This window comes from Oryzias melastigma, linkage group LG16 (genome assembly GCF_002922805.2).
Source record: "Oryzias melastigma strain HK-1 linkage group LG16, ASM292280v2, whole genome shotgun sequence".
In the NCBI taxonomy this organism is placed as follows: domain Eukaryota; kingdom Metazoa; phylum Chordata; class Actinopteri; order Beloniformes; family Adrianichthyidae; genus Oryzias; species Oryzias melastigma.
The window spans coordinates 5,694,824-5,721,230 of NC_050527.1; the positions used below are offsets into that span (position 1 = coordinate 5,694,824).

General features: G+C 40.1%; 4 protein-coding genes across 7 annotated transcripts in view; 1 reads left to right on the top strand and 3 right to left on the bottom strand.

Moving 5' to 3' along the window:
• The window catches only part of si:dkeyp-77h1.4, a 16,074-nt gene extending 11,564 nt beyond the window's left edge, over positions 1-4,510 (bottom strand). The window contains exons 1-2 of one of the 3 annotated variants that reach the window (XM_024267790.2): positions 4,236-4,496; positions 4,008-4,122 (exon numbers count right to left, since the gene is read on the bottom strand). In XM_024267790.2, the coding sequence (XP_024123558.1) occupies positions 4,008-4,029 (22 nt within the window). In that variant the 5' untranslated portion in view covers positions 4,030-4,122; positions 4,236-4,496. Of the gene's footprint in view, positions 1-3,474; positions 3,953-4,007; positions 4,123-4,235 lie in introns of those variants that run through there. The other 2 variants (XM_024267792.2, XM_024267791.2) reach the window with 2 other exon arrangements.
• A 2,343-nt stretch (positions 4,511-6,853) lies between these two features.
• mdc1 (mediator of DNA damage checkpoint 1) lies at positions 6,854-18,228 on the bottom strand. 2 transcript variants are annotated; one of them, XM_024267727.2, is made up of 11 exons: positions 17,193-18,228; positions 16,472-16,606; positions 15,785-16,375; positions 15,625-15,703; positions 14,465-15,549; positions 10,720-13,856; positions 10,169-10,315; positions 9,429-9,611; positions 9,221-9,346; positions 7,178-7,288; positions 6,854-7,105 (listed from the first exon to the last, which is right to left on the bottom strand). In XM_024267727.2, exons 2-11 carry the CDS (start codon positions 16,602-16,604, stop codon positions 6,920-6,922), a joined length of 5,778 nt encoding a protein of 1,925 aa, XP_024123495.1. In that variant the 5' UTR covers positions 16,605-16,606; positions 17,193-18,228; the 3' UTR covers positions 6,854-6,919. The 2 variants fall into 2 exon arrangements, with proteins under 2 accessions (XP_024123495.1, XP_024123496.1); XM_024267728.2 differs by lacking the exons at positions 6,854-7,105; positions 7,178-7,288; positions 9,221-9,346 and having other exon boundaries at positions 9,604-9,736.
• A 132-nt stretch (positions 18,229-18,360) lies between these two features.
• tubb5 (tubulin, beta 5) lies at positions 18,361-22,266 on the bottom strand. Its single transcript, XM_024267836.1, has 5 exons — positions 22,109-22,266; positions 19,981-20,089; positions 19,746-19,856; positions 19,416-19,660; positions 18,361-19,334 (listed from the first exon to the last, which is right to left on the bottom strand). Exons 1-5 carry the CDS (start codon positions 22,163-22,165, stop codon positions 18,522-18,524), a joined length of 1,335 nt encoding a protein of 444 aa, XP_024123604.1. The 5' UTR covers positions 22,166-22,266; the 3' UTR covers positions 18,361-18,521.
• A 1,707-nt stretch (positions 22,267-23,973) lies between these two features.
• The window catches only part of flot1b (flotillin 1b), an 11,056-nt gene continuing 8,622 nt past the window's right edge, over positions 23,974-26,407 (top strand). Inside the window, exon 1 of the mRNA XM_024267844.2 lies at positions 23,974-24,104. The gene's annotated coding sequence lies outside the window, so the exon portion shown is untranslated. The remainder of the gene's footprint in view (positions 24,105-26,407) is intronic.

A 26,407-nucleotide genomic window follows, 5' to 3' on the forward strand; every position in this document is an offset into this window, starting at 1 on the left:
GTCTCAACTTCTCTTGAATCATCGTTGTGTCAGAATTCCCTCTACAGGGAGTCAAAATCTACAATTCAAAAATCCTGTGCCCTGGAAATTTCCCAGAAGTCTCTGTGGAAAAACTAATGTGCAGCGATGCTCACTAGTATGGTGAATATAGACCGCAATGCATTGTGTTTGTACGATTTGTTATTTGAAAAACTTGTAAGTACATTTACATTTTTATGAATCCACCAAGTTTTTATTATCAGATCAAACGTGGATTGTTAAAAAGTCTTTTTAAAATGTTCATAATTATTAAATATTAAATATATGGAACTCTGACCAATGACATGATGAGTTTGATCCAGTTTTCTCCTTTCCTGTTTCCTCCGCTGGTGAAAAGAGGCAGTAAAATTACATTAAACTGCTGTCTTTGAAGTCTTCAACATTAATGTTCTTTTTTGGTGCTTTGGAAGAAGAGTTTACGTTTCATCACCGTAAAGCTTTGGGATCTTCTGAATCTTCTCTGAAGGCGTCCCTATGATAAATCTACGTTGATTTATTGTTGTACATGAGATCATATACAAACATCTGATGCGCCTCAATCCTACCCTGAGGGCATGATTGTCCTTTAGTTTACCAGCAAATTTGCCTCTGATCATTGAATCCAGCAGTAAACTGCCACCATTGGTTTATTGTTTCATAGTTTAAGAAATGGTTTTCTTTTGACTGTTTTGGTCTAAAAGAAATCAATTTAGAAGAAGCGAGTTGAGTTTTCTTTCAGTTAGATATGTGGAAAACAAGACAGAATCAAATCCAGATGGTTGAATTTTGGCATCTCCTATTGAGTCCATATACTGGATGTTTTGGTTAGAGATCCTATAGAGGGGGTTCTATTTTTGTTGAACTTTTGATTAGTGATAATTCACTTCTTTTTCGACTTTTTCACGTTTTTATAGTTGCCTGATTCGTTTTGGTTTTACTGTTTATCAATAGAGGTTGTTAATCCAAATTGCTTCCTTAACCTCTTGGGATTCTCCTGATCTCTATTTATCTCTCTGAGCGAAGAGATATGGAAAAAATACTGTTTTCAATTTAGTCCAACGTCATTTCAGAAGTCCCATCACATGACAAGGAAAAAGAACAACAGAATAATGAAAAAAAGGTCAAAATATTGTTACGACGAAACTGTTGGCAAAATGGTCAACATTTCTTGAGAGTAAAATCCTAAAATTATGAGAAGAAAACACAATGGTTTCAATAAATTAGAACTTTATTTTGAAAAATAATGTATTTATGATTTTATTCTTGTAAAATGCTGTCTTGTTTCCTTACAATTTTATGACTTTATTCTCACATATTTGCACTTTTTCTTTCTTTCACGGTGGCCTTAATGCTCCATCCTCAGAAAAGAAACAGAAAAGGAGAGAAAGGGCAAAGGTGAAAGGGGCAAAAAAATTATCATTTTGAAAATTTTCCTTTTTCTTTTTAGTTGACACCACTCCGTAGTTAGAACTCTTTTGAAGTATTTTTAATTCTTTTGCCTTCTTTAGTAAAACCTGGCTAAATAATTAACACTATTGTTCACCTGGGGTCCCCAAACTGCTAAGTCCACCACTGTCTGTTAGGGGTGTAACAACTGATACATTTAATCAATTAATTGATTAATCGGTTTCTATTTCTATGATCCAACCATCGCGATCTGTCTGAGGTAAGATGTTAATCAAATTAAATCGACCTAAACCGTTAAAAATGGTTTCAAAATGAGATGTTTTTTTATACGCATGTTTAATTTACACTCGATTATCTTGCAAGAAGTACAAGGAATCTGAAAAACTTCACCTGTTCAGTACTATTTATCTCTGAGTCACGCTGGTTCATTTATTGGCAAAAACTGTCCTGGATCGATTTTAGGTCAGTGAATCGGATTGTTCAAAATTAACCAAAATTGACCAGAAAATTGATCGGAAACCTCAAATGATGATATGAATCAAATCGTTGTTAAATTGTTACACCTTTAACCATCTGTGTTCTCTTAGACAATCTTGCAGTCTCTGCAAATCTGCTCTACCTGACATTAGAGGTCATTTATGGTCAACTCAAATAAAATCCACCAAATATTTTTTTTTCTCATTTTTTTACAATAAAGAGTTAATTTGTTAGAAACTTATGAATATTTTAGAGATGACCTCTCTTTTTTTATTTTTTTTTTTATTTTTTATAAAAAATGTTTATAATACGCCATCTGGCTTTGAATAACTGTCATGCGATTATTTTTTTTGTTAAATCTTTAAATAAAAGCATGATGATAGAAATATTTCAGGTCGACTTTAAATGAAATAATATTTGAAATACAAGGCAGCTAGAAGCAGTTATGGCTCCACTGTAATGTAAAATTTAAGGAGGAATGCTGAAGAAGGATTATGGTGATGTAGCAGAGGCATCTGAGGCCAAGACATGGGGGGGGGGTTGTACAGAAGTGCTGCAGTTTTCATTTACAAAGCCCAGAAGGGACTGGGAGGGGACACCTGCAGTGCTTGCAGTTCCTCATAAAACACATGATCAAGGCGCAGTAATCTTTGCAACTCATACCAGACATCCCATTTGTCGGTGGGAGGGGGGGAGGGGGGGGGTCATGAGTGAGCATTTTCCTCACATCTGTCTTTGTAAAAATGTGAAAATATTTCAGAATTAGATCAAAAGGCTGTGAATTTCTTGTTGCTGCTGCAAAAGAACAATCAGCAAAGCAAGAGTTTCACACAAGAATTCACACACAGCCTCTCCACTGTTTTCCACACTCCGCTTTTGTTGTACCGCAGACGAAATGTGGAGCAAAACATGCGTCACACACTGTCTCTGGAGGGACAAATCCTACAGAATCCGTCGGAATCCATCAGAGAAACTCTGGTTGTTAGCACTCCTTGGGGGTTTGAACCTCCCTTTAAAGAAGCTGCAGCATCATGTGCTGACCGTTGACCCTTTTTACAGGTAATTACCGCAGCATTGTGAGGAGCAGGACGGGTTTGCAGTCAAGAAGCGTGTCCATCTGTTTGTCACAGCAGTGGCTCTCTTTGCAAGCAAGAAATATGATTAGAATGCAACATTTTCTTTTTAGTTTCAGCATTTGAGACAAAAAACAAATGCATTTTTTAAATTACAGATTGTCCCCATTTCTCTTCCCTCCTCTTTACTTTATATAATCCAAACGCGTGCGTCCCACTCTGAAATCAAAGCCTTGGCCTGTGTTCCCTCAAAATCTATCCCACTTGAGAGACAGACATGTCTTTGTCCATCAGCCCTTTTAGGAGAACGCCTTTAGTGACTGCAGATGTGGGGAACCTACAAAGCAACCTCTGTCCCTCAATCATTTCTCTTTCATTTTCACTCTATTCCTCTTCACGGGAAATGGGAGGGCATGGGGTCAAGTCACCCCAAACGTTGAGGTTCCTTAATAAATCCCAATAATACTCCAAATAATACAGTCATCAAGAGTTACTTTACCTTAAAAACATCCAGACAAATGTTCCATTTCTGAACTTTATCTTTCAGAGCAGCCTGTAGCAGCTGACAACCTATTTCCTCAAAGCCGACTGCAGTGAAGTGAAGGATGAGACAGCTTCTACAATATTGCTTGCACCTGTCAGATCCCTTCAAATCAATGGACAACAGAGGATATTAGGGAGGGGTTACCGGCTACAAGCAATATGAAGCGGAAATAAGCAGCAGACTTAAAAGAAAAAGCAAAGGTAAACAGGATAATTATGAACATAAGGGGGATTGTGAAAGCAAAAACATGAAGGGAGGAGGGCCGGCTTGTAGGATGAGGACACTGCAGGCGACAGGAGCCTCCAGGCCATAGCAACCCCCCCAAAAATACATAAGCCTCATACATTAGACATGTGGGAGCAGAACAAAAAATTTATTTATTCATGCTTATTTATATTCCCTTTGTAATTATTGGAAACATAAAAATCAATTAGATTACATTTTATGTCAAATTTCATAAATAAATATTAATAAAGGACATCTCTTACTGGTTCTCTGTTCACTCATCATCTCACACCTTTCCTCTGATCAACCTTTGCGGCTCAGTTGGGACCTGTCTCGTCCGAGCCGGGATATCCGACAGGCGCATCAAGCCCCAAAAACCTGCAGAATTTAACCCGTCCCGCGCCAGACACATTCAAGACATGTATGTTCTGCAGGGGGAGGAAAGCCAGGGGGGGTGGGGGGAGTAACATGCCGCTCTGCAGCTCACCTACCTTTAGGTGACCGGGGAAAGATGCTGAGCAGCCGCAAGATGCTGAGGATGCTCATCAGGAGTGGAAAAACTGCGCAAACGTCGCCCGCTTCCTCCCTCCTCTTGACTGCCTCTCCTTCAACCTCGCCCCCCACCCCTCCAGCCCTCAAAAGCGCCGCACTTCGCGGATGGGGCTCCACATTTGAAAAGGAGAGCAGAATATGTCGGGCTCCGGCTGCTCTCGGAGACACTCGACTCCTGTCGGGAATCACCGGACACCCATTCGCCCCCAAAGACTCGGACGGTCATCACGCAGCGCCCGCAAACGGAACGCATCGACATGGGAATCCAGGAAAACTCACTTTATGACTATGAGACTTAACAGTTTTAAAGTCACTTTCAAAATAAGATGCAGAATAAAAAAAATAAGACATTTAAGTCGACATGTTTGAAAAGAAATGAAACATCCATGTATTTAAAAGACAAAAACAAAATATTAGGATAACTGAGAATAAATAAAATGTTATATATATATAAAGTAAAAGCATCAGTTTTAAATAGGGTTTGACAGTTAATTGATTTACATGATCCAGCCAGATCAATCAGTCTGAGGCAGAATAGAATCAACCATTAACACTTTATCCACCCAAAAAAAGAAAAATCCATTAATATATATATATATATGTGTGTGTGTGTGTATTGCTGCACTCCTTTTGGGGGATGAGGCAAATACACACAATCATTATTTTTTACAAATATGTTTTGTAAATGTGCTCCACCATTTGGTTGAGCAGGCAGTTTAAGGGTTAAAAATCATTTCAAAATGAATATGTCAATGTTGGACAATCCTATTTGGATTAAAGCATGCTAGGTTTATTTTAATGTACTGTAAAAATTAGAAATTAGAAATGTGATGCAGCAAAAAATAATCATCACATTACACTTTGAATTTAGCAGAGATGCAACAGTGTGGTAATGTTCTAATAATGTTCCCTTGGTATTATTTCGATGTACAAAAACAAAAGTGGGTTGAACTTTAGGAAACTAAAATGTGAATGGATTTCCCATTGATTATTGTTTGTTTGTACACATATTTAATTGATTATCTAGCAAGAAATACAAGGAATCTGGAAAACTTCACCTGCACTGTTCAGTACCAGGTACCTTTGAGTCTCACTGGGGTCAGTGAATCAGATCGAATCGTTTAAAATTAACCAGTGTTGACTTTGAATTGTATCGTTAAAATGTTGTTGCAGAATAAAATCAAAGTACAGATAAACCTAATTCAAATATGCAAACTTTGTATTCTTTGTGTTTTTAAAAACGTGTTTAATTCTTGTCTCAGCTGACTTAAGTTGAATTTGTGAAACATAATATTTGTTTGAAAGACACATTTTTGAAAGGTTAAATACCTCTGCAGCTTCATAACATGGAAAGATGACATTCAGGAAAGAACATAAAGAGATTGTTTGCATAAATGTACCAAAAAGAACATACTTCTATATCAGCTTTTATTATATTGTTGTATTAATAGAAATATTTACATGCAAAAATGAAATTTTACTGCTGATAATGGTTATATTTAAGGTAAAGAGTCTATGATATACACTGAAATCTCAACAAACTATGGTAACAAATCTTATACTTATACGAAAGACGGTCTTTTAATAGAGTCCAAGTAATCCTTGAATACCATTAAAATGTAAGAAAATAAACTAGACAAGAACTCATTTTTCTTCACTCTTTCAATCTGTCTAACCATGTAATTAAATGATTCACTTGTTAAACTGAACTGTATGAATTTAAAAGAATAGTGGGAAATTTTTTTGCAGATTCATTGATAAAGTACTGTAATATTTATGTGTGGAAGTGTGCAAAACTAAGACACAAAGTTCCAGCTTTTCAACATAGTTTAATGGTTTCATGATTTTTTGTTGAATTTTGGAAATGCTCTTAAAAAAAATGAAGATTTTGACAAATGTGAACTTAAATGCATAATCAGACAGTACAGATTAGATGTCTAATGTGACTTGTGTGAGCTTGTCTTTATTCCTCAAAGACAAAAGAGTTTTGAAAAATAATGATAAAGACACACACAGGATAAGATCTTGATGCAGCAGCAGCATCAGCATCCCTCAGAGTATATCGCATCTTACTCTCTGTGAAGATAACAAGATTGAATAAGACCCTAATGGAGTGCTCCTGCTTAATGGAGACAGCGGCAACACACTTCAACTTCAGGAGTGGGGGGGGGGATGTCTTCAAAATCTTTTTTATCAGAACAGGAAACATTCTCACTGCTTGACCACCTTGGGAGATGGATTTCAAAACAGATCCATCAGTATCAACCTTGAATTAGCCAAACTTTTAAATAAGTTGTTGTTTCCTGTTAAATTCATAGGAAAACATGGACTTGATGTTTGTCAGGCTGACATCACAGTGACCGTTGGTCTAGAAAGGCAGGTTTTAATTAATTATAAGGCATAACATAAAAAGATTCTATTTTTAAACATGTTTGTTGATATATGTTAAGTTTTCACATCTAAAAACATTCAGTCTGATTACATTCTAGGGCAAAGAAATCCTTTGCTTTTTACGAAAAAATACTTTCCTTAGTCGTGTGGACAGAAATAGGGCTGATTCACTCCTACAGGTCTTTAACTTTAATTCATACATGATGGCGAACCTCTTATTCATTAAGAGACCCTAAGTCTTCCTCTTGCCTCTTCCTCTGCCCCCTGCAGGAGGAGAGAGCACGTGGGTCTGGAAATCAAGTTTCTGCTGCAGGATCCCTGTGAGAATGAACTCTGCAGTGACGATGGGGAGGGACGCAGACACAGCGGGGCCACACAGCTGCCAGTCCTCCTCGCAGGAAATCACTACAGTCTGAGGCTGAGGATCGATGAAAGAAAATCAGAAAATCAAAGTCAAAGTGGAAGAGAGCAACAGTTTAGGAACATGTACCTTATGGGACGTTGGCATCTTTGGTAGAAAAGTGGCTCCGCTGGAGGAAATGATGTCTTTCATGTGAGGTGGCTCTGGCTTCACAGACTTTGTCACGTGGATCTTGTATCCCTGAGTTACAGCACAGGACAAAGCGATCAGGTTCAGCTCTTACTCACACTGTGAAGGCTACAGAGATCAATACACGGTTCTGGCGAGCGTTTGGTCAGGTGTGCTTCCTAATTTTAGCCTGGAATCGTCAGTACATGTTGTATCAAGCTATCCATTTACAACTTAACGAAACAGCAAACTGAGGAAAAGTGAGATGATAAACCTGATGAGAACATAACAAGCAAATGTGAAATTATGTTCCACTGAATACGATCTGACAGCAGACAAGGTTCTGCTGGGGCTCGCCTGAAGGATCCTCCAAATTCATCTGAAAGCGTAAAGTGATCTAATCCACCTCCACTCCTGGAAAGATGGTTTAATTAAATTCTTTTCTCAGCGTAGCAACAACACTGATTAGTGCTGGGAGGAGTATCGATTTCAAGGTATCAAAGTATCGATTACCATCCATTTTGGTATCAAGTACTCTACTAATATTTGAATTACTAATTAATGAGCAATAAAATAAACATGCGTGCGTCATTTCTGGGTATTTTTGCTTAAAAGGTGAAGAACTTCCGGGTTACGCCCATGGCGTACTGAACAGTCATGTGACTAGAAGCGCTGTGAATTGGTCTTGTTACTCTACGCTTTCTAAGTCAGTAGAGAATGTTAGCATGCTGCTGTTCATAAACACTAATCTGAAGCTATAATCACTATTTTTTTATATTTTTATTTATTCATATTCATGTTAATTAATTGACTATGTTTTGTATTTTGGAACTTGCACAATAAAGTTTTTATCTGGCCTGTCTTTGGTGGTATATGATTTCTAGGATAATTGTGTTTTTAACATGTTCTAGTAGCATTTTTCTCATGATTTAGGACATTTATAAAGAAAATTAAAACTTTGTTTCTGAGAATTATTTAAATCGTAATGAATCAGGAGTAGAGGAAAAATGCAGTTTGAAAAGGTGTGTAGTTGTTCTGTACTGTAAACTACAATCAGGCCAGAAGCTCCCTTCTGATGAGTCCACTTTAACACGAGTAGATCCAAGTACTGTGTGGCTGGATAGCTCGGATATCATTCATAATTTTTGTTGCACCAGTAATGTTAAGTTGGAGTTTTGAGGGGCTGTAAGCTAGCAGGAGAGAGTGTGAATAAAGGGATGATGGGAAATCAGCTCAGTCAGCTATGTCTGAATTTCCACCCTACTCCTACTAAAACACCATATAGTGCAGGACTGTATAAGCTTCCTGGATTTTAAAGCAATTTGGATACCAGGCTCACGACTTTTCTTTTTTTTTTTTTTTTTTAATGGCAAATATGACGTTGAAGATTTCACTTCTGACACAGTGAATATTTATGAATCCACTGTGTCAGAAGATGAAAATATTAATGCTTTATTTAAATAAAACATTTAAATATTTTTTTTTCACAAAATTTGTTCAAATGCAATTAATTGTGGCCCATATTCCCAAATCTAGTGAGCATCGATGCACACTGGTTTTTCGCTGAGAATTCTGGGAAATTTCTAGGGCTCTCAATTTTGGAATAGTAGATTTGGACAGCACTATAAAATGGCGAACGTACTATATAGTGAGTAGTGAAAGAATTTACTCTGCACCGACAGTCCCGCCCACAACTCTGTGGTAAATTTCTAATGAACTACTGCCGCTCTGCAGAAACTATGTCCCAGAAAACAACAAAGGGTTTATTATTTTGGCTAAAAATGAAATAATCACAATTGTGGGACCACTGGAAACGATACTAAAATAGATCAGAAGATGATTGGACCGGAACTTTAAGAAACAGAAATTCCCCAATTAATAATTAGCAGTAATCTGTATTGGTAATTGCTATTGAATATTTTATGCAAAAAGTAATCGGCCATCACTAAAACTTATCCTCTCTAACAGAAAGCTAAAACCTAAGTAAACAGAATGAGTGCGTACCTGTAGGAGAGGCTGACGGCCTGCTGCCTTCAGAGACTCCTCCAGACAGAAGCTGAACTTCGCCTCCTGTTCGGGATCCTTCACCAGAAAATTAGCCGTAGAAAGGAACGTTCCAGCTTTCCCACTCTGAAACAGAGAAAACAATCAGTCATGTTTCTGGTTTCCAGAGGGTCTGGTTCTATTTCTGTGTTACTCTTTGATTTCTTGCCTTTTCCAGCCATTCCGTGGTGACGACAGGAACACCTTTCGCCAAGGCGCAGAGGAACTTGACCGTCCTTCGCACTTTATCTGTCACCAGACAGTTCATGTCTGCCACGCCTTTGGCCAAGCTGCCCCCAAGACGAGCCAGCACCCGCTCCCCGGCGTCATCCATCACCCCCGTGAACAGCACCTGAGGAAGAGAGGCGTCACATCACACCTGCGGGATCTACAGACGTGTTAACCTGTGAGAAAGAAGGAATACTGCTCTTCTTTTGGTCATTTGATGACATTTGTCCACCGGAGAGCCTGTTTGTGTTTGTTTTCATCAATAAAGATTTAAAAAAAACACAGAGAACATAAATTACAATTAGAGTCTAAACTCATTAAAAAAATTAAAACCATTTTGTTTTTAAAAGGCCTATTTTTATTTTTTGGTTTTGGGTTATACAATGAAAAAAAGTTTCATATTTTCTCAAATAGGATTTTATGAAATCTTATCTGATTCCTTCTTCTCATATTTAATAAAATACAATAAAATCTTCACTTTGGCTCCACAAAGTCCTATAATACTATGAATCAATCTCCATTTAAGTAGATATACAATCTGCAAAGGGATCCTTTTATTGATTTAAAACCTGCCTATTGTTATTTTATTTTTAGCTTAAATTAAATATCAGGTGATATTAAAAAATGCAGCAGACACCAAATAATCCTCTTCCTCTGCAATTTTTCAGACGGAGGACAGACCTTGTAGGCCTGGCTTCCAGCTCGCCGCCGTTCACTCGTCGCCGGGGAGCCAGACGAGGAGCGGGGAGTCTTTGCCAGAGAGGGGGAGTCTGCAGACGCCTGCCGCTTTCGAGAGGGACGACTTTTTGGAGTCTGGGGCTGCTCCAGCTGAGCAAAAGTAAAAATAAAATAAAATCAGAGCTTGGTACAAAGATGCAGTGGAAACATCAACTGGGAGCAAAAGGGCACAAAGGTGATAAATTGTAAGGAGGGGGGGGGCTGACCACACAACCACTTAATTCATTACGGCATTAATGGTGGAGCAGGGCAGGTTGGAGCACTCCTGTTGAAAGAGTGGACTTTTCCTGCTCTTGATGTTGATGGTAGTGCATTTTAATGACTGGAAATGCTGAGTCAGAACAAAATGCACTTCATCCTCGGGCCAAGGTAAAAGCCTGTCTTTCCAAGAACACGCGCTCCTTATTTACCGCTCAGTTTTCATTCATCAGTTTCTATTAGAACTAAATAGACTTTAATGACATCTTTATTGTGTGTGGAGTGTACACTTTTACCTGTGATGTTGCCACATTTTCCTCCTGCTTTGCTTCTGATGCTGTTCCGTCTCCCGGCACCTCGTTCCTGTTTGCTTGAATCGCTGATCTCCGACCTCCAGCTCTCCTCTTGCTGGTTTCCACTTCCACCTCTTCGGCACCTTTCCTTTCCCCTTCAAGCAAAGATTCTTGTGTATTTTTCTTCTCGAGAGTGCGGGATGCTCTTCCAGTTCTCCTCACATGGTCACCGGCAGGAATCACTTCAGGAATCGCATCATTCCCTCTGTCTGCACATATTTTGTTTTTTTGAGTTTCAACATTCCCTTTGGAAACTTTTGGAGGTTTCTCTTCTGTATTTGCCTCCACTTCACTTTTCTGTCCTTTTCTTTTGTTTCTGACCTCTTTCCCATCACTGATTGCAGAGGCTCCTGCCTTCTCCAAAGTTTCGGTCTTTGCTGTTTTTTGACCTCTGCCTCTGACGTTTCTTTTGGGTGCGGGTGATTTTTCAAGGATAGCTTCCTCTTGATTTGATTGCCTTTCATCTATGAAGTCTGCAGGCTCCGATTCAGCAGCATTGGCTTGTTGCTGCCCCCTACTGGTACCCGCTTGTTGAGAGCCTGCTCCGTCTTCATCACACTCGTGGCGAAGCTGGCTCGAGGATTCCTGAGCTTTGCTGCGTCTGCTGCACCTCTTGTTCACGGTGGGAGCTGTGATTTCCGGTTCAGGCTCGGTTCTCCTTCCTCTCCCTCGCTGCCTACCTCCTCTTCCTCTGTTTAGAGAACTCACGCTGGACCTCTCAGAGTTGATGGAGTCAGATCTGGAAAGGGGCTGCTCCATCTGCCCCGCGGTGATCCTTCGGCTGCTTCTGTTTCCGACGGCGGCTGCCTCCTGGCTTCCCCTCGCCCCCCTTCCTCGGCCTCTTTCTTTGCCCTCTTGGGTGACGAGACTTGAAATGGACTTATCTGAGCAGACAGAGTTGGAGGAGTTTGAGCGGGATCTGGTTCTCCTCGCTGGGAAGTCGTCACTGTTTGATAAAGTTGAGTCTTGTTGTTCCGCTGTGACAGTTCTTCTAGTTGTCTTGCGACCTCTTGGAGGAGCTTTAAGCTCAGCACCTTCATCTCTACTCTCTTCTAAAGCTTTTGAAGTTTTTTCTTGAATGGGCTTATTTCTTTTTCCTCTTGCTTGGTGTTCTTGTTCTTCCTTCTTTTCAGCTTCATCTTGAGGTTCTATTTCTAGATTCGGTTTCTCTGCACCTTCATTTTTAATGTCCTCATTTTTCTGGTGGTTTTCTATCTCCTCCGCTTCCATTCTCAAGTCACCCGTCTCCCCCTTTTCATCTTCTTTTCTCATCTCTTTAGCATCCATCTCCTCTTGCAGGTTCTTTTGCTCGGCGCTCTTCTTTATCTGTTCTTCATCCTCATTTTCCTGCTGCCTCGCAGTTTTTCTTCCTCTCATCTGCTCAGCATGCGTCTCATCTTCCTCAGTTTTACAGTCAGCAGAATTCACTCTACTTCTTTCACCTGTGGGAGTTTGGTATCCACTTGTCTGTGTAACTGAAGACTCGGCATTTTCTCTTAATACTAGCTTCACATCTTCTGTATCTATGACTTGGCCTCCATAAGTTGATGCTAAAGAAGCTTTAACCTCAGAATCTTCAGAATTATCCTCCAGATGAAGCTGCTTTGTCTTTTTTTTCTTTGGACCTGAAATTGAGCTCCCATCAGCCCTAACTGTGTCTTCACACATCACCATGGGCTGAGTTTCAACCGCAGAGGCCTGAGACGCAGGGAGGGACTGGGATTCATCTTCAAATTGCAGAGGTTTTGCTTTTCTTCTTCGCAGTCCTGGTATAAAGTCCTCGCTGTCGTCCTCAGCTGCAGCAGCTGGCTGGGTCTCAGAGAGGCATGATCCTTCAGAGTTGGTGAGCGGTTGCGTCTCTTTTTCTTCTTCACTATGAAGCTCCTTTGCTTTCCGTTTTCGTAGAGCAGGCGCCGAGTCCTCATTATCACCTTCCTGGTCTAATTCAGTCCCTCCTGACAAAGAGTCAACGGCAGAAGCTTCAGAACTAACGAGAGGCTGAGTGCTCTCCTCCTCCGACTGCAGCGGCTTTGCTTTATGTTTGCGAAAGCAGGGAATTGAGTCTTCTTCGTCACTAAGCTCACTGTCGTGTGTTTCAACATTGGGGGATTCATCCAGTTGTAGAGGTTTTGTTTTTCTTCTTTGCAGTCCTGGTGCTGAGTCTGCATCATCATCATCCTCGTTTACAGAGTATAGCTGGGTCTCAGTTGTTGAGGAAACTTGAGTGTCTGTGAGTCTTTGAGTTTCATCTGTGTCAGAAAGTTGCTGCTTTGCTTCACTTCTTTGAGCCCTAAAATATTCATCACTTTCCCGATTGTCATCAGCAGCCAAAGGCTGAGTTTCAGAAAGTGATAACGAGGAAGAATATGGAGGAATCGACATTCCTCGTCTTTTCTGCACAGCTGGAAGCAGCAGCTCATCTTCCCTCTCTTCGTACTCACTTGTACACATGGGCTGAGTTTCAGCTACAGACATACAAGCAGCTTCCACATGCTCTCTCCTCTCTTTTTCATTTCCTGTTCTCGATGTTGGTTCTGGTGAAGAACAAGCCAGGTTATTTTTTTCCAAACTCCTCTCTTTCACAGAGGAGGGCATTAGCTGGGTTTCAGCCTCTGCGATATTAGATAAAGTTGCTCCAGCTGAAATGTGGGATGGTTCCGAAATGTAAGCTTGTGTTGCTTCAAAGGCTAAATCCGTTTTTCCAGGCACTTCTGAGCACTGAGCAGGCTCCTCTTCATCTCCATAGACCTGCGTGGCCTCCATGTTTGACTCATCACCTGCAGTAACAGCTGCATACACCTGGGTGTCTTCCATATTCGGGGCTCCTTCCGTGAAGACGAAAGCTTGTGTGCTTTCCGTGGTTCCAGCTCGGCCCTGACTTTGCAGATGGCCGCTGTCAGACAGATCGAGCTGGAAGGAGTCTCCTCTGCTTGACCGCTTGTCTGCTTTGCTAGCAGAGGACTGACCAATCCCTGGCTGGTGGCCAAAGAACTGGGTCTCAGCTACCTCCAGGTCCTCCTCCTCCTGGCTGTCTGAGCAGGGGGAGTGAGCGACAGGCCTCACAGCAGAAGATGCAACAGCTGAAAGGACAAACGGAGCAAAGTCAAATATATTTGCATCATTATCTTATCAGCAGTTTTTAAAATGTCTAGATCCTTTATTTTTCATGCTTTTTTTCAAATACAGTCAATTAAAGTTGTGGTTGTGGTTGAATTTCAAATCTGATCAAACCAGTGATCTCCTCCCTCACATGTACTGAATCCGAGGTTCTTTTGTTCACAAATATTTCTGGAAATGTTTCATTTTAAAACTTGAATTACTTTTAATTGCACCAGAAAAGGGGCTTGTAAAATCTTGAGACATAACATTTTCAGTGTCTCCTAAAAATCAAAGCAAAAAAATTAATTGTCACACTTGTACTCGAAGTTTCTTTTTATTTTGCCTTAGTTGAAATATTATGACATAATGATGTTTTTGTGCATTAGTACACTTTGTTAGTTTGCCATAGTCATGAAATAGTGTCAACTTAAATTGATATTTTATTCACTATATCAAATTCTAATGATCAATAAAAAATGTCATTTTTTCACACACGTGTGTCAGTTTTTGTTCAAATGAGGTTTATATATGGATGTGCCATCTGGATACAAACTAAAAGCATCTGTTCATCTGTAGACTAACAGATTACCTGATATCTGGACAGGAGTGGAGCAGTTGTGCAGAAGAGGGAGCTGCAACCCGGGGGTGTTTTCTCTCTGCAGGTCTGGAATGAGGTTCTCTTCTGCTTCTTCGCCCTTTATATCTGCATCACTGTCTGCTTCGAGGTCAGCAGGCTCGACCCTTTTCCCAGCATTTGACACGCTGCTTTCATCCATATCCGTGTCTGCATCCGAATCTGACTGAAGAGCTTCCTTGATACCAGATTCCTTGGGTGCTGATGAGTTTGTGACAACACCAGATGCCGTTGCAGACGATTCGTCCACATCTGTGTCGCTGTCGGACAGAATATCCAAATGGGTTCCTGCATCTGCGGCGGTGCAAGCTGGTGTAACAACAGTAGCAACTGAAGGTTCAGCGACATCAGAGTTAAAGACGGCTTCTTTATTTGCCGTGTCAGTTTTTACTTCCAGGGTGTGAGGGGCAGATTCAGGCTTCATATCTGGTGGGGTAGAGGATTTTTTCGTTTCGGTGTCACACCCCTCCTCTTCATCAACATCTGTGTCACTGTCCAAGTGGAAATCTCTGGCCTGCGCCAAAAATTCAGAGTCAGCTGTGTGCGCGGTCTGAAACGATGCAGCGGCAGTTTCTGACACAGCATCATCAACATCAGTGTCACTGGTGTCTCCTTCAGGCTGAATAGCTAAAGCAGCCAGTGGGGGTTTAGAAGAGTCACCAGAGGATAAATCAGGAGCATTAGCTGCAGCATCTTGATCCTCGTCGACATCTGTATCACTATCGATACAAAACAAATCTGTGTTTGGTGGCTGACCAATTTCTTTGTTTGTATTTGAGCACTGAGGTTCTTTAGATGAAGCCCCTTCCTCCACATCATTGTCCAAGCTAAAAGCAGGGATGGGATCTCTGGAGAGTTCAGGTGTAGATACAGACAGTTCAGCTCCTTTACTGCTGTCATGTCGTTCACCTTCCTCAGAAGTGGTCCCCTGTCGTGCGGACCTATGGTCTTCTTCAGAAATTACAGGTGACCTTTTCATCTCTGAGTGCTGTCGGCTGTCATATCTGAAGGAGGACGGTGTGCAGGGACTTTCATCTTCACTGTAAAACAAAGTGAAAACCACCATTATAGCTCACATATGCTCATCCATTCATGTGTGCGTAACACTTCTTTACCTTTCAGGGACGATCTTGCTTGCGGGGCTTAAAAATGTTGAAGAGTTGAAACTCTGTTTGTGAGAATCCGAATCAGAGGCTGAAAATATAACGACAAAGAACTTACAATAAGAAATGAATCAGACATTATGCAATGCATTTTTACACAGCTTTCACATACCCAAATGTGTCAATTTTCTGTGGCCTCCTCTCTCTTTCTCATCATCTGTATCTGAATCCGATTCTGGAACCAAAGTCCCTTCAGGCTGAGTTGGAGTTTGCTCAAAAGAAAGGCAAGAAGGACCTCTGACAGGAGTCCTCCCAAACGACACCCTAGTGTTTGCACCTCCATTGACACAGTCCTTGCTACCCCCGCTTGTGGTGCCCCTTTTTTCTCCTGAAGGGCTGTATAGCTCAGCCTTTCCTTTGGATTTTCTGCTCTCTGGGGTTCTCGTGTCATTCAGAGAAGAGGTTGACTCTGCAGAACAACTAACATACTGACATGGGATGTCAGCTACCACCAAGCTGTCTCCTTCAGTGAGAGCATAGCGAACATGGGGGGTCAGCTTTAAGCGCCCTTTACGGGTCCCATTCATGCTCCCGAGATCCCAAACCAAAACTTCCATGTCCATTTCACCCTGGCAACCTTTCCTCCGGTAGGCAGAGACAGAAATGGTGGCATGCTGCTTGGACACTGAGGGGGCGGCCAAAGGCACAGAGCAGGTGTTGTGGTCACGTCCCAGAATATTATCTCCAAAAGTGAGGGGCAGCTCTGTATAGAGTACAGCACAGATTGTGTTATTTATCCAGGCTGATTTACTTACATTAATAATAAAAAATGAATTAAAAGTAGCAGTTTGCTACTCACCAGCTTCAGGGATGTGTGGATTTTTCAAGATGCACAGTTTGGCCACTGGTCGCTCTTCCTCACTTTGTTTTTCCTCTTTTTCTTCATCATCTGACTCCAGTATCGAGTCACAGATAGCCTGGGTAGCATCCATTTCTAAAAAAAACGAATAACCTCACTACTTAAATTTATGTAAACAGAAGGCGTACTTAAGGTAGCTATAGCTAAGAAAAGCTAGCTTAACCTAGCTTAACGGCTCTAAGTGTTACTGCATGCAGCTGATGTTAGCTAACGATGCTAACAGATCAACTTTATTCTGCATTTAACTCTGCGTTTCTTTTTCACACCTGATTAACTATGCAAAAACGGGACCGAATTTGCTGTTTTCGAGTCCAAGCAACGTTCCGATCAACCAAAACGTAAAACTCTGAACAAATGTGTATGTTGGGACATTTCTGTTGGATTTACACTTTACTTCCGGGCAATTACAAAGATAAATGTGTGCACTGACTTTATTTGAGATGTGAAAAAGCCTGCAACTTTAAAGTTTAAAATCAGGTTGCAATGTTTTAATTAAAACCAAATTGAGGCAGTTATTTAAAACAGTTAGCCCCTTTTACGTTTTTATATATTTTCTGTAGAGATTACAATGCTCTATTTTTCTTATTTTGAAAACACATTTCTTAAACCGTTTCTTTTTATTTATTTATTTTATTTAGTAAAGCGCGTGTTTATCACTTACCTTTCTGTGCTTTTCTTCAAAATCATAAACATAACTACCACACATGCTAAAGATAGCCACGCCCACAAGAGGATTGTCGCCTGATGAAATTGATTGGCTAAAACAACTGTCACTCAAACCATGGTGCATATTCATTGGATAGTTTTCTGCTTTCTAGTAGGAACACTTGCTATTGGATAGTATGTTCACCGTCTTCCTATGTATACATGTGTTTTGGCGCCACACGTTTTTTTTTTTTTTTTGCGCCATACATGTACGTGGTATGTATGAGGCTGTCCGTCTTCCTGCTTCAAAAGTATTATAAACATATTTAGTACAAAAAATAAAATAAAAACCAAATGACGGACTGACAAAAATATATTGTAATTTTACAACCCTACATAAACGTTTTTTTTTTTAAACCTCAATTATTTTGGTCAATGCAGCCCAATTTTAATTATTTTGCCATGTATTAAATAATTCCCAGATTATGTCAAATTCAATGTTTATTCAATGCAGTGTTGGCTCCTTGAACCAAAAGGCTGGCTAAATATTTTAGTGAAATGTTTGTTTTAGGTCTATAGGTAGTATATTTATAGAAATTTACACTAAACTTGAGTTCTGTGAAAAAGCTCAACTGAAATGTTTTTTCCATCCAACAGAAATTTTCCACGATTTCGTGGTTAGTTTTTCAAATCCTGCATCGTTTTTCCTTTTTAAAACAGCTCTCTCCTTAAAAATAATTTATAATTCCCTAGTTAGCCATTTTAGGATAATTATGCATGTTTGACAAAAAAACAAACAAATGAAGAAAAAAAAACCCTAGTCACCCGTCACTTTTGCAAATAATTCAGAGTTTATGGCAACAAATTATAAACATCATGGATGGCAGAATGTCTTTATGTCTGTAGCCGTATATTTTTCTTTTTTATTATTTAACATGTATTTATCCAGGCAGGACAGATTAAGAACAACTGTGATCTGACCAAAACATTTCTGTACTATTTTCCCTAATTTTGTGCTTGTTAAGATAATTCTTTCTTTACTTTTATGGCCTCATGTTAAGCTAAAATGCAATAACAGCTGTATTTCCATACCGCTATCTGTTTCAGGATTATTCCTTTATATTGTCTTGTTGTGTAAACTGAAATGTAGTGGGTGCATTGTAAGAATGAAGATTCAAACATGATTCATTTTCCAATTTTATTTTTCATGACAGGGGATTTCTACTGTAAGCTACTGTTGAATTCTAGCAACACTCTTGACACTGTTGATTTCTTGACTACTTGTGGTTTCTTCCGTTGATTGTTTTCTTTTGGCATCCATTTTTTTACTTTAGCATTTGAAGCCTCAAGCATCTTCCTCTGCTTCCTCCTCAAATTCCCCCTCTTCCTCGGCAGTGGCGTCTTGGTACTGCTGGTACTCAGACACAAGGTCATTCATGTTGCTCTCTGCTTCGGTGAACTCCATCTCATCCATGCCTTCGCCTGTGTACCAATGCAGGAAAGCTTTACGCCGGAACATGGCTGTGAACTGTTCGGAGATTCGCTTAAACAGCTCCTGGATGGCCGTGCTGTTGCCGATGAAAGTGACTGCCATCTTCAGGCCGCGAGGTGGAATGTCGCACACGGCGGTCTTGACGTTGTTGGGGATCCACTCAACAAAGTAGCTGCTGTTCTTGTTCTGCACGTTGAGCATCTGCTCGTCTACCTCTTTCATGGACATGCGACCACGGAACACGGCTGCAACTGTTAGATAGCGGCCATGACGAGGGTCGCATGCGGCCATCATGTTCTTGGCATCGAACACCTGCTGGGTGAGCTCTGGGACTGTGAGGGCACGGTACTGTTGGCTGCCCCGGCTGGTTAGGGGAGCAAAACCGGGCATGAAGAAATGCAAGCGGGGGAAAGGCACCATGTTGACGGCCAGTTTGCGGAGATCTGCGTTGAGTTGGCCGGGGAATCGCAGGCAGGTGGTGACGCCGCTCATGGTGGCAGAAACTAGATGGTTAAGGTCTCCGTAGGTGGGAGTAGTAAGTTTAAGAGTGCGGAAGCAAATGTCGTACAGAGCTTCGTTGTCAATGCAGTAAGTTTCATCTGTGTTCTCCACAAGCTGGTGAACGGACAGGGTGGCGTTGTATGGCTCGACCACTGTGTCTGACACCTATGGAGACAATCATTTTATAAAATATTCCCAGTTTGGCAACAGAACATTAAATTAGAATAAAATGTGGAGGTATTTTACCTTGGGGGAAGGCACCACGCTGAAGGTGTTCATGATGCGGTCGGGGTACTCCTCGCGGATCTTGCTGATGAGCAGAGTTCCCATTCCGGATCCCGTTCCGCCACCGAGAGAGTGGGTGAGCTGGAAGCCCTGCAGGCAGTCACAGCTCTCAGACTCCTTACGGACCACATCCAGGACGGAGTCCACCAGCTCAGCCCCCTCTGTGTAGTGACCCTTGGCCCAGTTGTTTCCAGCACCACTTTGACCTGAGATGAGGTTCAATATAAGGATTAGTCACTTTTTATCTGGTAACAAAGCATTTATTAAAAAAACTGTCTTAATTACACCCACCAAACACAAAGTTGTCGGGTCTGAAGATCTGCCCAAAGGGTCCAGACCTCACAGAGTCCATAGTACCAGGCTCCAAATCCACAAGGATGGCCCGAGGCACATATTTCCCTCCTTCAAAATAGAATGAAAGAAGAAAAAGCAGAGAAGACAAATTAAAGAAAAATCCAGAATATAATGCATTGTAAAGAAATGTGCACACACAAAACCATACAATAAAATCATTAAAATACTATACCTGTGGCCTCATTGTAGTAGACACTAATCCTGTCCAGCTGCAGGTCACTGTCTCCATGGTAAGTCCCTGTGGGATCGATGCCATGCTCATCGCTGATCACTTCCCAGAACTGCAAATGGAAGGCATCACATGACATTTCCTGTCACATCTACGCTTTAACCACACAGCTTATGAGGCTGGAGGTTTTAAGTGAAAAAGCAGAGGGGTTTGCATTTTTTCCCATTTTGATAGCGATGGCAGAATGTTTCCCCCTTACAGAAAAGTCTTATTTTAAGCCGTCCCTCTGTTGACATTTCCACAGCTGCTAAATGATGACTTTGCAGAATGAATTGCTTTCACGGCTGACATCTGTGGAGGAAGCACAAAGGCACTACAGATCCTTCTCCACGGGAAGCTGAGAATAAATCCAACGTGCAAAACAGTTCATGTTCCAAAAAAAAGACTATTCAAATTTGTGTTTAAATCTAGTTAGCCTTTTAAAAATAAAAGGTACACTTTGATTTGATGCATTTTTGGGACATTTGGTGATAAATGGTACCTTCCATTTTCCCCAAAGAGCAGCCAAAAGAGGATTTACAGTAATCTATGTAAGCTTGCTGTATTGCAGCAGAGTGCCAAAGAGATTAAAAAACAAAATTACTAACGGTACAAAGTGCCAACTAAGCAAAAGGCATTTTAAAATGAGAAACGTAGAAAATGATGGATGGATAACAGTGACGCCAGAAAACGGTAATCAGTAAGACTGAGAATCACAATGAAAGAATGAGGACAGTTGGAAAGCAATGCCACACCCTGACCCAATTTACAACAGTGTAGCTGCTCAGCATTTATGTCAATCAAATCCACCGGACAGCTCAGTCAATAAGTCCTGAGGGAACAGAAGCAAACCTCTCCCGGCAGGTCAGCACTCATCTCATCATTAGGGAGGAAAAGAGGGTCTGGAATTTGTATTTATTACTATTGTTATTTCCAATAATAAGGCAGCTATAAATGTTTTAATGTAAATGGCATATGCTGCATATGAAGCCAAATTAAATCCCATTGACTTCCCCCTCTGTGCATCAGCTGTTTCCTCCATTCCTCCCCCCACCCTGCTCATAATTTGGTTAGGGGAAGGAAAGACATCGATTACAAAGGAAGGTCTGGCTTTTCAGGACATAAGCATCTCTGCCATTAGGTTACCATGACGATGATGAAGCTTCAATTAGGATCTGGACCAGTCTTCACAATCACTTCAAACTCTCTTAATAGAAGGGTATTTTTTATAACAGAAAAAAATAACAAATGTAAAATAAAATAATAATAACGACGTTGTTATAAACCATGAAAATCTATAAAAAAATGCAAGTTGGTGAGTAGCATCTGAGATAAAGGCATTATTCTTGCTCTAAAAGTCAACTGTTCTTAAATTATTTTAAATTAGGTACAAACTATTAAATATATGACATGTTTGCTAAAGTGATTTAATTATTTAAACGTTTTTTCTACTTTTTTCTGTTTCTTTTATTCATGCCACACCCTTCCAGAGCTCCTCTCAAGGATCTCAGCTGCAGTCTGTCTCCACTGGCTGCAGGCTTTAATCTAATCAATAAAGATCATTGATCCAATGGATATTTATGGAGGAACATTAAAAAGAAAAAACAGTAAATTTTAAAATTCCAGGCCTCTCATCCGGCTCCTACTCATTGTCTGGAATAGCAGACACAGCCGCCAGCGCCAGACAAAGAAAGCGGGGTGCAGTCTGCTGCTGTGGAATGGCCACATCTCTTCCCCTTCACCCCGGCGTCTCTGTGCTCGAGACAAATGTCACGCGGTTATCCGAATACACTGAATACACGCAGACACGCCCGGTGTTGTGAGCGCGAGCCCTCGAGACACAAGAGTCCCGTTATTTCAGTGCACAGGGCGCAGCTCCACACCCACCCACCCGCTACCGCAATGCACAAATGGGCAGAAAAGCACAAAGACGGAGCTCCTGCTGTTCATAGACGAGATTTTCACTGTTTAGGATTAAGCTATAATGTCCAGTGAAGGGAGGGGGACGGCATGAGTAACAGGTTTTAAACAGATGGGGAAATATATTTTTTCTCATGAATATCACACTAACTTTCAATATTTGCTATCCTACCTTAGCTCCAATCTGGTTACCACACTGGCCGGCCTGGATATGCACAATCTCCCTCATTGTGGATGCTAACGCTTAAGACGAGCAGGAGAGGACGGAGGAGCACGCGCCGAGTTCAGCCTTCTGAGACAGAATGCCAGACAATGGATTTATATGGGTGGAGCGTTTCCAGGTTACAGCCGGGGGCGGGGACAAGGGGATGGGCACGCCCCGCTCCGCATCTGCAGACGGGAGGGAATCATGGGGAGGGGGAGGAACAGCCCGGAGGGAGGAACGGCACTCATGCAGTTCAGGGAGTGGCAGATGAAAAAGAGATTGACCGGAATCTTTCCAGCTGGTGTCCTGAAATACCCAGAAAGATCCATTACAGCTGTTATGGTCAAACCAGGAAGTATAGGTACAAAGAAAGATGAAAGCTCTAAGGAGCTCTATTAATTCCATTACATTCATTTTCTGATCAAATTGATTTAATTAGGTCTGTGGTCGACAACCTTTAACATTAAAAGAGCCTTTTTTTAAACTAGTTTTCTAATGATCAAAACCTACAGAGCCAAGCTGCATAGATTTACTTCAGTCCTTAAGAAATTTGGATTTGCATTGAGTACGTTCTTTTTAAAATATCACTTATGTCTATTTGTTGACACAAACAAAAGCAAAAATATGAGAAACTAGCATCTCTCAAAATGTGATTTTTTTATTATTATTTTTTTTATTTTAACTTTTACCTTAGGAAATGCTAAATTAGCCAAAAAGCTAGCTCGTTGCTTAAATACTAGCTAAACTCCAAAATAGCCTTAAATTCCTCAGTACGATAAATTAGTCAAATAATTTAGCCTGTCCCTAAAATAGAAGCTATAAATTAACCTCAAAAGCCCCACTAAATAATAAATTAGCCAAAAATGTTAGCATATTGCTAAAATACTAGCTAAACTACAAATAAGCATAAAAACCCCAGTAGAGGTCAAATTAGCCAAAAAAACTTTCTGGTATAAAGTAAACATAAAAAACAAGATTTTGACAGATGACCTTTCAAAATAAAGACACCCATATCACATATCTCACTGCAGCAGATGTAGTCATATTGTGTAATTTCAGGAAGGATTTAAAAAAAATTGTTTTTTTATTGTGTGGTACATCTTCACTGGATATTATGAATCTAACAAATTGAAGTTTAATCAAAGCTAATTAAGTCACACCTATCATTTTTTTTCAAACCATAAGGTCTACTTAAAATCTTTAAATTTGTTTAAAATAAATAAATAAAGCTGCCTTATAATCAATTCTGGCTGTGCTTACTGACATCCTATTGATATTTATTTTGTACACGGCCCTCAAAATGTTTTGGTTCGACCTGTGATACACACTGTCCTCTGTTAACACTGTTTGTGCATGAGTTGAATAAAGTTTAAGTTAGTTTACCTTCTCTTTTTTAAAACTTACTTTTCACTTTGCAGCTACTTTACAAAACACAAACCTTGGTATTTTTCTGCAACCAGGGAACAAGATGGGCAAAAGAGCCAAATATGGCTCAAAACTGCACATTGCAGACCCCTGGTGTGGCTAATAATCAACCATTTTTATACAAAGACATATTGATAGAAATGTTTGTAGATTTTTTTTAGGTGTGTTATTGCTTTGAATATGCAATTCCCATCAAATCAAATCTTTAATAAAGTACACAAGTTTGAAGATGTGTTTAATTTTGTTACAAACTAAACTAGATTTTAGGATTTAAGAGGAGAAAATAGTTGACAAAAATGTTAGTTTATTTAAAGTGATATTACTCTGGACTCATTAGGGTCAGAAATTTTTGACTGAAGTCTTGAGGATCAAAACATGAGGAAATCAAGTAAATCCAGACTCCACCGCTAGGGGGCGACAGTCAAAAGACCGTGGGGAAATGGGAGTGGTCAACCACCGTTTCCTATACATCGGAACTTTTCGGTTCTCCGACTGTGATCCCAGCAAAAGCGGAACCTACCTGCGCTTGTTTTGAACGGTTTGTGGATTTTCTTCAACATATAAAAGCAAATTACTCATAAAAAACATTTGTTTATAGTTACCTGTAGTATTGAATTATAGCTGTTTATGCTTGTAACTACTTCGTTACTAACATTTACCCCGCGTTCTCTCACTTTTCCTCCCCCTCATATCATCGTCGACATTTAAGCTAACATTTCGTTCATGCGGCGTTGAATGATTTCTTCGGTTTTCGTTAATCTCGCGAGCTTTTTAAAAATCCTTTCGTGTGACTTTTGATTACGGTGCCAGGAGGTAGTACGAGTGAATCGCTTATAGTAGGAGGATCCCCAATGTTTCTGACGAAAACATTACAACTGTCTCTAAATGATTGACGGTAACATATGTTCATTTTATGTTTTAGAATTTTCACACATATAGATGGTTCATAACAGTTTCCAAAGAGTTTAGGTAATAAAAAAAAAAAATTAAAGGTAATTAAAGGCGTAAAAAGTAATGAAGAATTATTAATTAATAGCAACATTTTACGTGTTTACTGTGTTTTTGTACTTAAAAGTTTGCTTTTCTCACTCATTCTAATCTCTGTGATTTGTACTTCCACTAGAGAAAACTATTGTACATTATGTTCTTTGACATGTGTTTGGGAGGTTTAAACTAGTTTGCAATGCTCACAATTCTTACCTTAAACCTGTGGAAATAAATATAAAATTTAAAAAGAAATTGCTAAATATTTCCTTCAGTGGTTGGAAAAATAAACAAAACCCAACATATTTAATGTTTTTATTTGTTTTTATTGTTACTGATTACAATTATTTGGGTATTGTGTTTTTAATGCCCCTTTAAAATATAAATGATTATTTGTTTTAACCAAAATATTTTTCATTTAAAAATGTAGAAATAGCTTTTTTTACCTTGTTTTTTTTAGACCCATTCCAACGAAAATCGTATTTTTAACATGTTTTTGTAACCTTTTTTCATGATCTTTTTTTTTTTTTGCTCTGGTAATGTTAGGTTAGGGGTGTGAGGGGCTGTAACCTAAGGGGGAGGGTGTAAACAAAGAGATGATGGGAAGTCAGGGTAGGCTTACTTCTGCACTAAGATTCCTCAGAAGTGATTTTCTATTGAACTACTCCTGGGGCCCGTTCCAAGAAGTAGGTTTTGTTGGAACTCTGAGTTTGTGAACTCCAAATTCAGTAAAACTCTGAGTTTTCAGAAAGTGAGTTTTCAAACCCGTGAAAGTGGGTGAAACCAAGCCCGTTCCAAGAAGCGGGTTAAGCTGAACTCAGAATCAATCACTATGGTAACTGAGTCTGTGAACGAAACCTGGTCTGGAGCAGGTTTTCTTCAGGAAACTTAGAGTTCTCTGCGATCTTCGCCCCTTTTTAAAGTGAAAGATGTTCAAATATGAGTTCCTCATGAACATTTAGAGAACATTCACATTAGAGATGTCACGTTTTCACCACTCAGAAACCAAAATGACATGTTCATTCATAGAGGATCATGTAGAGAGGAGGCTGATTAATCCAGAGGAAATGTTATTTACGTCGGTAGAGGATTTGGAGGACACGAGTCGACTGACTGCAGTTTCCCAATTCATTTTTATTTCAGCGATATTATAAATAGTGAGTTTTTCCAGGGACTTGCTATTAAAAAAATACAGTTTTCTTTTCCTTATTTTAAACCCTTAACAATAGAAAGTATTGAATGTCAGACACCAGGAAAGCATCTGTACTCATCCACCGTCCAGCACTTGCGTCAAACATTAGCTCGGTTGTCAGCAACGCTGCTTCCCAGTGTGGAGTTTGATTCCCGGCTATGGAAATTGTTTTTACGCTTAAAAAAAGAATTCAGCGAATATTTTTTAAGTCTTGAGAATTAAAATTAAATAAATACTTTTTTAACATATGCCAGGCAGCTACAGTTTCTTTTTAGCGTGCAGTGATATCCGTGTGTGTGGTGGTGGTGGTGGTGGTGGGGGGGTTACCAAAACTGGTCATTCATGCGATTACAGAGATTACTGGTTAAATTAGTAACAGATCAAAACAATTCCTTACTCAACAAGAGACAAAATAACCTTCCTGACATTATTTATTCATTGTTTGGAATCATTCAAATAACTGCAGATATTTTCTTTCTGTTCTACCGCTGCAGCTGTGTTGCTTTTCTTGATGAAAATGTTCTCCTATAGTCGCATATGCTTGAAAGAACTTATCAATTTCCGCCGCCGGAAGTACCAAACTCAGGTGTTTGCTCCCGGTCCCATGGTGAATCATGCTGTCTTTGATCAGGGCTTTTAATGGTCGTGACGCTCACACCTGATTC